The sequence below is a fragment of the Taeniopygia guttata genome, chromosome 6 (assembly GCF_048771995.1).
Source record: "Taeniopygia guttata chromosome 6, bTaeGut7.mat, whole genome shotgun sequence".
Lineage (NCBI taxonomy): Eukaryota > Metazoa > Chordata > Aves > Passeriformes > Estrildidae > Taeniopygia > Taeniopygia guttata.
Window position 1 is genome coordinate 15,147,777 of NC_133031.1, and position 13,402 is coordinate 15,161,178.

A 13,402-nucleotide genomic window follows, 5' to 3' on the forward strand; every position below is an offset into this window, starting at 1 on the left:
CAAGTACACATCATTTGCATTTAGTCAACCAAATGTGAAGCAGACACTGGAAAGTGAGGGCAATATCAGACTTTTCCTGGTAGGGGGTAGAAAGGTGATGATAATGTCCCCCAGCCTAGCTGCTTTGCATAAACACCAAGTCATTGAGAGAGTTCCTCATCATACCGATCCTCTCTGGCACTGGGAGGAAGAAATAAAGAAATAGAAAACTCTGTATAATATTTTGAAAAAAAACCCAACAAAACAACACAGAAAAAAAATGTTTCAAAAGGTAAAAGTTTATCTTATGATACTGTTGTCAAAATCAGATAAACATGTGAAAATTACTGTAATGCTCCCCCTTCTAAAACCAAGCAAAATTTAATGGTGCAAATAAAGCTTTCCATAAAATATACCATTCCTCTGAAGCAACACCTTCATAAATTGTTAACAACTTAACTGACAATACTCAATTCTGAAATGCTCAGACAATTTAAATGTGAATCCTCAGTCTATGGCTCTCAATTATATCGGTAGAAGAAAAAGAGTCACTTCACAAAACAGAACATCTCCTAAGACCATTTTTTTTAAGCAACAGCTACAGACCTTTGAGACAGACATATTCTCAGACTCATTCCAGCTTTCCTGGCTGCCCTTCCAGTCCTCCCTGGCATTTTGCTGGCCCTTATCTTTCACTGGAGGAGAAGCTATCCATCTTGCATTACTGGCAGAAAAGCTCTGATGACAACAGATTCTTTCAAATGAAGACATGTACAGAAGGAAACAATATGTCAAGAGTGAAGAAGAGTGAAGCTAAAAATGAATAAAGACACCCACTAAGTGTAGGGTGAGAAAAGATGAATATTCAGGTGAAGAAAACATCGGTATTAGAAAATCAGCAAATGTTTAATGATGGAATGAAATATGCCATTGAAAAGCAGGCTGTAACAAAAATGACAACAGAATAAGACAGCACTGTCATCTATGCTGACTTTGGATCACAGCCCTAATGTCAGTCTCTCAATCATCTCAAAAGAGCTTAAAATTATAATAGCATTCCTTGATACAAATGTATTTTTGTATTTTTAAGCCATCCTGACTGCATTTCAAAAAACAGAATTAGCACTAGTACTTGTCAATTCCAGAAACAAAACCAAAAAACCCTACCCACACAAATTAAACAGCAAACTACTCCACAAGTTTGGGGTTGGTTCTGTTTTTCAAACTCCTACTCCTTAAGCAGAGCAAATACTAAAAAGTAGGTACCATAAATATTATCCCACTGGTAGAAGGAAGGCATATATGCAACTGATTATTTTAAAAGATGATTCAAAATGCAATCTCATTTATTAATATTCTTTTTACTAAATGTGGGATAAAAGATATCTATGCTATTTGAAAATAATGCAATACATTAATATTAAATGGCTGAAGAAAAATAGCAAGCTTCCTGGATATATTTTAGCTAAAAATATGAAGATACACCTTCAGTCTAAATGTAACACAAGTTTGCCATAAAAAATACAGGAAAGGATTACCAAAGCCTGGGAATGAACACTCTACAATATCAATTCAACCCTTGTAAATTTAATCCAGGGTTATTTGTTGCACAAAATCTCTTTACTGTGATGTATGACTTAGTTACTAAGGTTATCACAGCAGTATCCTAAAGTTGCATAGTACATAAAACATTTCGGTTAACAATGCAGGGAGGTTAACTCCCACAGATAACCTACTATCAGAGGGTTAGACCAGATGACATGCCTCTGTCAGCTTTCAGGAGCTATTGATGGTTCAATCAGTTTGTTTTGAAGGTAAAGTACAACAAAAGGGCACTAAACTTATTCAAACTGTCAACAGGGACTATGGAATGTTGCTTGCAGGTAAGTAATTTTGGGTGTTTTAAGACTATTATCAAACACCAATGGCTGCAGAAAAAGACAGCTACTAATAACACAGAACACAGCCATCATAAAATACTTTATGGCAGGCACTGGGACCCATAAATTGCATGACACATTGCACCTGTTTCAGACTTGTAAAATCACTAGTTAAAAGCATACTGGTTAATGAAGAAAGATCCATCTAGATTCCACATTTTGTTTAGAAAGGTTTATTTAGATTTGTAGTTGGGGGGCAGGGTCTCCCTATTCCCCCTCCCCCTTTCTTTTTCTTCATAATTTTAAAACTTAGCCCTGCTCCATGTGTTCTGAAACTGCTGTTACTGGCTTTTAACACCTTAGTTGTGGTGTGAAAAAAGGTTATTATCTTCAGTGATGAGGATAAAGGTGAGATTTAAAGAGAGAACTGTAAAAATTAGACATACCAGGAAGGTGCTTACAGAGCTACTTATCGTTGCTTGCAAAGTGATCATCTAATTCACAATGGATTAAATAAATTATTTATTTAAGTAATGTTGTACCTTCTTTTGTTCAGAACCATCTCCCTCACCTTGACTCTTGGCATGGATGCCATGAGTCTCATGAAAATAAGCTCATAACAGGTATTTATCATACCAACAGGATCACCCAGATATGGAAAAAGACCACAGAATATAAAATGTCATGTTATTTCCATCTTAGTTAAGTAAAAATTACAATAAAGAATACTAATTTATTTACCAATTTTGTATGGACTGCATGCAATAAGCATCACTTTAAGACTCTTCATGCAGACTTGCCAGGATATTGGAAAATAGGCACATTTGCAAACTTTTCCACTGAACCTTTAGTGAAAGACTGTTGTGAGAACTAGGTTCTGTGTAGTATTCCAGTTTGTACTATAATTAACAAAAACTGGAACAATTTTTAAGTTTAAAATAAAAAAAATATCTGCTGTGAAAAATTGAGAATTATTTGCCCACAAGAATGCAGAAGTATCCAGCTCTACCTGTAGCATACCTGCAACATGCTCTTTGTTTTGGAAAGTGCTTACTTTCATTTTTCTATTTCCTGTGCTATTATATTTCCTTTCCTTAACAATCACAGAACATAAATAACATGCCTACTTCAAACTTTGAAGGACTGATTATGCTCTCAGTTACATTACTGTAAACTAGAAAAAATAAGTAATCTGAAGTAGGCTAAGTTAGATCAACATTTAAATGGGGAAAGACTAAAAAAAAAGAAATCAGAATAATTGAAACATATTTATAACAGTGAACTAGTGTCATAAACACTACATTCTGTGATTGTTTCTTCTGCATCCCCAAAAAATTTGCCCTTCTACCCCAAACAGCGTATAGCTGGCTACAGAATTTCCTCTCTAACAAAAACATTTGTTAAATACACAGATAAATAAGACAAGTCATAAACTTAAACCAGCATCTTCCAGAAGAGAGGGCAGGATGTTGGCATGAGGTATGTTAGAGGATCACAAGACCCTGAGCAGCCTTGGCACTGTTAGATGATGACCATGTAATTCTGAGGGGCTTGCAAGTCATGCAGAAATCCACATCACCTCCTAATGTTTTAACACACTCTGCTCTTCTTCAGTGTAGCAAACAACTCTATGAATTAGAAAAAATCTTTCTCTAGATGTGTAACAGTAATTATAGTTTCGCCTTGATTTACTGTGTTAGTACAGACAAATTGGGTATTATGGATTTCAATTTATTTGGCTGAAAAAATGGTAATTGTTCTTGCTCATGAGCCCTTCCAGTGGCTAGTCTCAGATGGACCTTGTGTGGCCATTTGATGTGTTTCAAACACACTTTTCCTTCCAGCTACTGGTGAGATGACAAGGCTTCACTCAAACACTGAAGTAGAACAGGTTCATAGATTATACAGATGTAAGGGATTATCCTAATCATCTAATTAAGTTCATAAAGAACATATACAGAATTACCAGAGACTTCAATCCCTCCTGCTTAAAGAGAACCTCAACAGTAAGTTCACTGGTACTCATCATTATATATTAGCATTATTTTCATTAATGAGTGAGGACTTCTAGTATGCTACTGCTTATTGAACATATATCTGTATATCACCATGCAAATACAAGACTATTTAAAATAAAAAAATCAAATTCTGTAGCAATTAAAAAAATAAATAAAACAAATGCATAATAATACAAAAGAAAGCTGCAAGAACACTGAAAATGCTAGAAGACCCATCATTTCTAACAATTAAAACTGTAGGATAGGAATATCTGATCTAGCTTGAAAAGTTAATCCATAGAAAATGCATGCACTTCCTTTCTTGCTGTTATATCTTAAGAGGACTTCATAAGGTTATCATCATTTGCTCCCCCAGCCAAAGATAGCATATCTAGTACATGTACTTTTAAGCTAATTTAAAATAAACTCCGGCATTTGTTTCCACTTGCCCTTGTTTCCATGTCAACAGCATTTAATGAATGCATCATTCCAGGAAATGTCAATAAGGAGCAAAGAAGAATGAACAAGCACTGAAAACTTCACACATGGCATGAATTCTTCACAATCATATCGCTTTAATGAAAACACGTGAGGTCACCTGCAGAATTCACAAATGCTTTGTAATACATTGTGACCCAGATGATTTTGCACAGTTCAGTAACACCACGTTTGAAGTTTTCTCTGCAAACAATACACCCACAGGACTGACCAACTGTGAGTACAACAGAAGCAACCAGCAATTACTGTGTTGACTTCTGCTACTTTGATCTCTGGGTCATGACCTTTGTTTTCCCCTCAATCTTCAAAGCAGAGATTGGAGACTAGGTTATTTTAGATGACACTGTTTTGCAAGCTATTTTTCTGTGTTTCTTGCTTCCTATTAGAGCCAAGAGCTTTTAAATTTTCCTATAACTATTACGTATTAGATATTCTGCTTTCCCTTGCTCTCACCAAAAAAATAAACCTTTATAAAATATTAACACCCAAATACACAAAGTTTCAAAAATAAGATAAAGAGAACTTAAATATTATTTTTTAATAGTAAGAAACTAAAGCCAGTTTAACAATGATGGAGAAAAACCCTGAGTCTTTAAAATTAACCAAACAAGTTTGCTTATAAAAATATCACAGAAGGGAATTTTCCATTTTCTTTTTCTGTCCAATCAAAAATTCCAATAACCCAGAGATCTTTTCATCAATTTGTTCTTCTACACATTTGAAATGTAAGAAGGAATAATAGGGATGGCAAAAAAAAAAAAAACTTTTCTTCTTCCCTAAAAAAAATTTCATTCAAAAGTTGCTGTGGTTCTTAGACAAAAAATAACTACTTTGAGAACAAAAACACAATAATGTTTCAATATAAAATTTAGTTTTAAGGTAAGACTAGAAAAGAGCTCTAGTAAAGAAATGATAGAAATGGTATACCAATGGATCACCTTAAGAATCAGATCATAATTTCTTGATGAAAATATACTTTTGTATATTTTCCAAGTATTTTTGACAAAACCTAATTATTTTTAAAGTAAATAATATTACTTTCAACCTCTGTTTTTATGGTCATTGTGAATTACTGGATCTTGAATTATTTTTAAAATTATTTTCCATATTTTTTAACATTAAGATTTGGGGGGGGGGGGGTGTTAACAAATCTTTTCAGTTTGTTGGGATTAGGAGATTAAGTAAAGCTTTGATTTCTTGCACCTTTCTCTTTCTAGTTGAGAAATTAAATAGCTTGAACTCTAATTGAACTCAGTAGGAACAAAATTAAAGCTCAAGAAAAATGAAGCTCTGGTTCCAATGGTCACTGCAAAAATTTACAAAAAGTAGCCAGTTGAAGTTATGGAGAAGCACAATGTTTGCATAATTCAACTTCACATAAATGTAATCTTTTGATGGTTTCTGATAAATTTCAAAAAAAATAATCTTAGGGGAAAAAAGTTATTTCAAACCATTAGAAAATGCTGAAACTGGAAGACTAAAGTTGTGTTCAAGATGCTTCAGAATGCATATTGAAAAACCTGAATTAGCTACTCAGAGTAAAATTAGAAGAGTACTTCTAATCAGTTTCACCAAGTAGGTGATGCATATTCCCTTAAAGATAGGCAGATAGATCAATGGATTGATCCATGGGTTTGGGTTTTGAATATAATGCTGTCTAGCAAATACATTTCATATAATGCAACAAATAATAATGGAAAAGGATCAGGAAGCTTTCATTATAGCAGCAGAACCATAACTAATTAGAAGCCCATTCTTCTTTCTTAAAAGTACTTCAATCAACCTAGTTCATATGGAAAAAAAACACCCAGGATTTTGAAAAATTGAGAGGAAAGAAAATGGAAGCAATGTTGCAGTTTCCAGAAAATATATAAATGGAATCCCTTCATACTTTGACACAGTGGTTTACCACGATGTGACCTAAAACTACCTTGACCTCTCAGAAATCAACATTTTTGCATTGAAATGAAACAAGGGACATGCTTGTTTTGATGTATGGCTCTATGACATATTATAAATATTACATCACATAACCACAGAGGATGTCAATCAATAAGGATTTTTTTCCAGAGAGCACTAAATGAACCATGGGTTCTTGCCTCTGAATGGCTCCTTTAACATACTGCTTTTGCTTAAATGATTAATAGGAGACATATTGTCAGAAAACATACTTAAAGTGAAAAACAGTAAACTGTAAAAATCATTCCTTTATTAAGCAATTTTCTAGAGCACATGTCACATAAATTTACATAGAGATAGCACTATTATCGTCTTGCAAGCTTGAGGATAGTAGGCATACCTTCCACTTAATATGAAAGCAATAGGAAAATATTTTATTAGACTTAGGCTGCTCTACTACATGAAAATCAAAATGCTAAGCTAGATTCAAATGTAGAACTCATTAAAAGGTGAACGTGTAACAATCTAGAAATCCTTCTCAAAAAATTTGAAACAAACTAAAAAGTATATGTGCACATCTGGAACAGTTGTGCTGCTTTTTAACCTTCACTATTTCTGAATGCAATGAATTCAAGCCCATAAATTCCCCATAAACCTGCTTTTAGTCTCCTCAACTTTGTATTGTTTTATCCTAATTCCTAGAGCACAGCTTGGATTACCGAAGCTATGACCAGATTTTATCATATAACTCTGAATATTGTGGATGATCCTAATAAAAAGCAAGCTCAGGCTCTGCAAGGCAAGGTGACCAGCACTGCTTGGCTCTGACTTGCCTCCAAATGCCCTTGGGATCCAATGTGAAAAGTGCCAGCACACAAGGACTGAAATAATGTCTCAGGTGAGAGCAAGGAAAAATACATCTAATGTCTTCTTTTTTCCTGCATAATCAATGTCTCACCTGTCTTAAGATTATAGCTCTGAAAATTACATCACTTAACAGACAATCCATAAGTTATGGATCTATACTGATAACCATCATCAGTTACAACTATTTCTGCCTTTTTTTCAAAATAATCCTTACAACTTTTAGCAACATTTCAGTTGCGAGTATTTCATCAAGCCTTCATATTAAATTTCAGATGACCTCTTGTGTAATCTAGTTCATTGACATTACATTATAAAGATAGTTTGGGTTTTATTAATAGAATGTAACTGCTCTGAGTGAAGTAGCACAATATAGGAGGAGTTATTTATTCTGTGTTTATAATGCCTTGATAACTACAGAAGAAGCAACTTAGCCCCATATCAAACACAAGCAGAAGACAAGGCAACTGGCTATCTCAGTGGAGTGATTTTTTTTTTTATTTATTTATTGCCTGTTACCCTTAGTATATGCAAAACTTGCCTTATCTTGGCCTTAAAGAAGGAAATGCCTTGTAGGGGTATATGACTACTTACATTCAGGAAATCCTGTGCACACCTGCTCGACTCAGACATGTGCTATACAGCACTGAAATGTTTCTTGAAACAGGGCTCCTGAGCATGATCTGACTGAAATGAGGGCTACTCAAATTCCCAGGTGTTTCATGGCAGAATGTTACAATGCTTTCAGAATAGAGAAGATGTTTGTTTGAGACTGGGTTGATTTTAGTTCAGTATTTTTCCAGTAGTGAAACAAAACTTTCATGCCTTATTACATCTACAAATGAAAACACTAACCTGTATCTCTGGTAGTCATCTTCATCCTTTTCTTTGCAGACCAGTTCATTTGGGCAAGCAATGTTTCCAAGCAAACTGAGATACTGTAGTGAGGGCACAACTTCAGCCAAATGGTCCAAAAGGCTTTCTAATTCTGTTATGTGTCAAAGGTAGTGGGTTAAGGCTTCAATGACATTAATGAAAAAAGCATTTGGAGTTGCATCACTGCTGATTTAAACATACATTTCAATAACTGACAATCAAATTTAGTATGGCATTCAAGAAAATGTCACATTAATTGTTCCAAGGGCAAACAGGGATAAACTTCAGTCAGTTTTTTGGCATGGAATGAAAGAATTGGGCTGTTTTGTCATTCTTTTCTCCTCCTTTCTTTCCTAGGTGGTTCACTACCAAACATTAAAACTTTGACAAAATGATGGATGCTGTGTGGTAAAATGGCTAGCAATTGCTGGAGCCATGAAACTTTTCCAGCATGGAAACAAACAGTTAGTTTCACAGCACATTCATCACTAATATATTCAGTCCACTGGAAAATGAGTTTAAAAAAAAAAGAAAAAGAAAAAGAAAAAAGTCAAACCACAACAACCCAGGTTCACTCCCAGCATATAAATGCTTTGAGTGTCACAGCAACACATTTGTAACTACTCAATTAGGATATGCCAATTAATGCTTTACTAAGTGTAACTTAAAGGTTTCAGTGTTACAAATACTTTATATATGAACTTTTAAAGGCTAGTAAAGCATAAAATTTTTCATTAAAAGAGCCTTCTATTTTGATGTTCATGAGGCTTTTTAACTGTATTTCTCGGAACATAAATAAGAAGGGTACCTTCTTATTGTAAACCTGAATAAAACAAACAAGCAAACAAAGGTTAAACTGACTTTAACCACTGCAGTACTGGAAAATACATCTTAGAATTAAGCCTAAAAACAATATTCAATCATTTGCACCTCAATTTGCTAATTGATCAAATAATTATTTTGTTGTTATGGCCTAGTATGGCAATCTCTAAAAACTGAAACATACATTCTAATTTACTTCAATTTACATACAAAGATATTAGCATGAGCCTCAAAAAATATGACGCGTGTGTGTGCATGTGAAAAGCTTCCAATATTTAAAATCAACTGACTAAAACAACAGTAATAAATATTCAAGACCATTAAAGGATATTTAATTACTCTGTTTTTATTCTCCCCTGCTCTTAGAGACAAACTATTGTTTTAAATCCTCAGTTCACTTTTGTTGCTATTATTTATACTTGATTTATGTGTTTCTCTTATCTTTGTTATTTTTAGCTGATGGAATTTACTTTATTTCTTCACCCCAATATCTTAAGGGCAACAGAAGCAATACAGAATGGAGAAAACAGCTTCATTGTTAAAAATGTGGTCTTCCTTTTGTAAGCCTGAAATTTTAGTTTATTTTCAAACACATATGAAGATCATGCCAACAATTATTAATTCCAATATACTAAAATCAATGTATCTACACTCATAGTTAGTGTTCTGCCCCATAATATCTAAGGAATTATACTTAAATATTTTGCATGACTGAGGAAAATGAGGGTTTGAAATAAGATCGATAAATTCATTGAAAAGATAGGAATGCTAACTTTTAATTTGGCAAAGCCACATTACACACTGCTTTATACCAGTAATTAATCTACCAAACCCCAAGGAAAAAAATTATCTTTTTGTAGCACCATATGATTTGTTAGCTAGGATGAATTACCAATCCAAATTTGTTGCTCATTTTCATACCTGGACCTTAAGTTCACACATAAACTTTTTCATGGCTCTTTCAGGAAGTATGTGACTGTGATGGGAAACTCACAAACTGTTTTTCCACACATGTTCAAGTGTGGAAAAGGCTTTTTAAAAGTTTCCAAAGGCTGTTAGAGAAGTGCTTGAACCTGGCACCCTCCCTCAGCCAGGAGCAACACTTAATTTCTCTCAGGATTGCTTAGGTCGCAAAAAGGCTCCCTGAGCGAAATAGTTTATTATTACAAAAGACAGCAATTGCCATAACAGCAATCACACACAGGAGGTTAGCTATTGCAAGATTTTGATTGTATCTGGTAATTTCCATTCAAAAAGAGAAGAAAAAAACCATAAAAATAACACCCCAACAACAAAAAAAACATAACAAGTCATTAATTTTTGCTTATTTTATGAAGTAAACATGCAGGACTTTTGCTTCCCAGTTCAGCAGAACTATTTCTTGTGTGAAAGCTGTTCTCCCCAGAAGTTTCCTGAATGTGGAGCATGACACGTAATCAAAATCCCATCTGAACATGCAGCCTTCAAAGTAAATAGTAAAATGTATTTAGAAATGTTATTAGAAAAGTGTCAGCTTAGATGTGCAAAAAGTGTAAGACTACACCTCAAAAGCCTATGGAAAGCAAAAGAGAAAGACATATATTCACCCAAAATTTTAGGTAAATAACAGGAGTTGATAATCTGCATTCCAAAAATCTAAATCTCCCAAATTTCAAAGTAGTGTCTAGATTCTAATATCTCATAGCTAAACCCTGAGCATTTCTTTTCAGCTGCAGAAGCACCTCCTAAAAAGTAGAAGCCCCATTCACCTAATATCACAGTTATTTTTTACAAAGCATATATGAAAAAAAAAATAATATCTTGTTAAATTCTCATGAGTAAGTATTTCTCAGAGATGACTCATAAGTCATGGTGCACTTCTAGTGTAGTGTTTAGTTAATTAGCATGTCAAATACTTATTTAAATCACAATACTGGAACTATATGATGCCACCAAAAGCATTATGTCTTTATAAAACAATGCTAGGAAAATATGGAGAGAGAAAAGCAAAGCAAATCTGAAATTTTATTGCCAACTTCCTCTTTATGGTTTACTGTTGCAGTCCAAGCAGTGCCATATTTCTGCAATCAGAGCCAAAGAGCTGCAAGATCCTGCTGAGACACTTCTAAGACCAATTTCAGCTCCATTCTCTCCAAAAAAGAAAACCCACAATTAAATCCATGGACAGTGCTAGTGAAAATGTATTTGTTTACTTAGAGCTCTGTAAAAATAGCTTTCGACTAATCTAAAGTCAGTGTCACTGATCACCAGGTGAATAAGTAACAGTGATGCCAACACTTACACTATAGTCTACTGTTTGAAAAATAGTTTAAAGTAATGCTGTTTTGATAATTAAAAAGCCTTAGTGTAGTAATCCACCTCCTAATTCAAGTGCCATCATTACCAATCTGTGAATGCCTCTCTTTCTAACAGATACAAAACAAAATAAAAACTGTAACAATTAAAATTTTAAAATCATCAGCTCTACAGCTCACAAGCTATAATATTCTCAGGAATTACACAACAATGGTTCCGTCCAAAAACCTAACTTGGTCTTCAGGAACAATTCATAGGAACACACTGGTCATACTTTAAAATTTCATCCAAATAACTGTACTTATTTCTTGCATTATTTCTAGTTTTAAATTAGGGAAATGTTTAAAAGAACTGGGTATTTCTCACAGGTGAACTTTTTAAGCCCCTTCAGACTGTTACAGTGTGCATACCACAGGTGCATATTTAGACTGCTCACAAGCAGACACACACAAGCATACACAACCACATCACCAGATTTTCTGTTCAGAAAGACAAATGCTGCCAGCAACACTGAGACGGTAGTAATAGAATTATTCTGAAAATTACAGCACTATCATGGGTCCAGTTTAGCTGTAGAACAATACAATTTCTTGCAAATTTCATGGAACCAAAAATATCCTACAAATAGGCATGTTCTGACTTGCCTGTTTTCACTCTCCCTCATACTCAATTCCACTGCTTCTGAGGTTCTCTCAAAGGCAAAAAGAACAAGCAAAAACCCAAAGTAAATCCTTTCTCTAGCTAAGAATTAACTGTCTGTGCAAGCTTGTAGCATTTTCATTTTTCTTTTCTAGAAAATCCTGTATCCTGGACTAAAATTCTAGCAGCTAGCCAGGACTACATCCCCCTTCAAACCATTCAAAGATTAGTTCCCAGGGAATATTACATTTGCACAGGACAAAGTTGTAAACTCTGAGTGGATAGTGCCACTTGACTTAGTTTCAGGAGAACCTCACAAGCAGGGACAGTCATTTTGATGCTAAGCAGAGACACTGCATGGAAAGTAATATAAAGGTCAGCTGCTTTAGATACTGAGCACTAATGCTGGCCATTCCCAAACACCATAGCACTTCTTCCTCCCTTACCAGCATTATTGGTATAACCATATTCATGCTTGTTCTCAAGAAAAACTGCAGGTCAAACCCATGCAGAAACATAATCTATGCTAAGTTTCTAAATTAATTTATTCTGTCTAAAAAAACATAAATTTCCTATCTCACCATACAATTTCCTTTTACATATAGTTTGACATATGCAAGAGAATCTGGGATTTCTTTCTGTTAACTTTTTGTCTACTAGCAATTCTTTTTACTAGTCACACACTCAAATAAAGAAAAGTAACCACTCTTGTTCTCTCTCCCAATGCTTTCCAAGTTGCTCCACCGTTATCTTTCAAAAAGTCATTCCACTTCCCCAAAAGTGTTGCAGAAGAACTTTCCATGTTAATGAACTTCATTGACTACAGCTTTTGGAGGTTCTTGGAAGCACGGAGACACAGTAAAGAGCAATCAGCATACATTCAAAATATTTCTGAAATATGTACATGAGAATATCAAGAATATCATGCAGAATTCCAGATCATGATATAGAAAGTCCCAAAACTGTCATTCAAAAGTTTTCTGCCAGCTAATTACCTGACATGCAGTTACTGCCATCAACCTAATACTAAAACAGCTGAATAACACTTCTACCAGAGTCATATATGAGCAAGGTACCTATATATATTCCCAGCTGAAACATTTGCTTCAATTAAATTTATCACAAACATGATGTAGCAATCACAAGCAGTTCCACATACAAATAGCCTTGAATCAGAAGTTACCAATTCTCCTCTGAATGCAGTATGAAAAGATCTTTGCCACCTGAACGCTTTTCCATTAGAATGTGCTAGGTCTTCAAGGTTGGATAACCACAGAAATAGCTTGCAATATGCAAGTATACATCTCCCTCTTCTCTGTGTGCAATAGGATGTCACACACGGTCATTTGTATGCCACTTTCTGGCTTGAACCCTATCAGGTAGGAAGATAGGACTCTGAGACAAGGCCTTGATCACTGACTTTGAAACCACTTTGCTCAAGAAGAAAAAGGTGCAGAGTGGATGGTAATTAACTAAGTCCACATATCTCACGGAGAGCTTCCTGCATACTCAATATATGGAGAAAAAAATCCCATTCTGAGAACTGGAGCAGCATTAGTTTTCTTTATGTAGCTGGAGTTGCCAGTGCTTTTAAAGGCATTTTAGAATCCTCATAGTTCCAAGGCTGCAGATTTGAAGACCATATTTCAGTGT

The 13,402-nt window shown here is 34.6% G+C and overlaps 1 protein-coding gene across 7 annotated transcripts in view; it reads right to left on the reverse strand.

Moving 5' to 3' along the window:
* Positions 1-13,402, reverse strand: part of LRMDA (leucine rich melanocyte differentiation associated) — a 741,773-nt gene that overhangs the window by 356,253 nt on the left and 372,118 nt on the right. For 2 of the 7 annotated variants that reach the window (XM_072931489.1, XM_072931490.1), the window contains exon 4: positions 7,973-8,107. The exons of 4 other annotated variants lie outside the window; for them this stretch is intronic. In XM_072931489.1, coding sequence (XP_072787590.1) covers positions 7,973-8,107 — 135 coding nt within the window. Of the gene's footprint in view, positions 1-7,972; positions 8,113-13,402 lie in introns of all 7 variants that reach the window. One more of the 7 variants, XM_030275924.4, reaches the window with a different exon arrangement.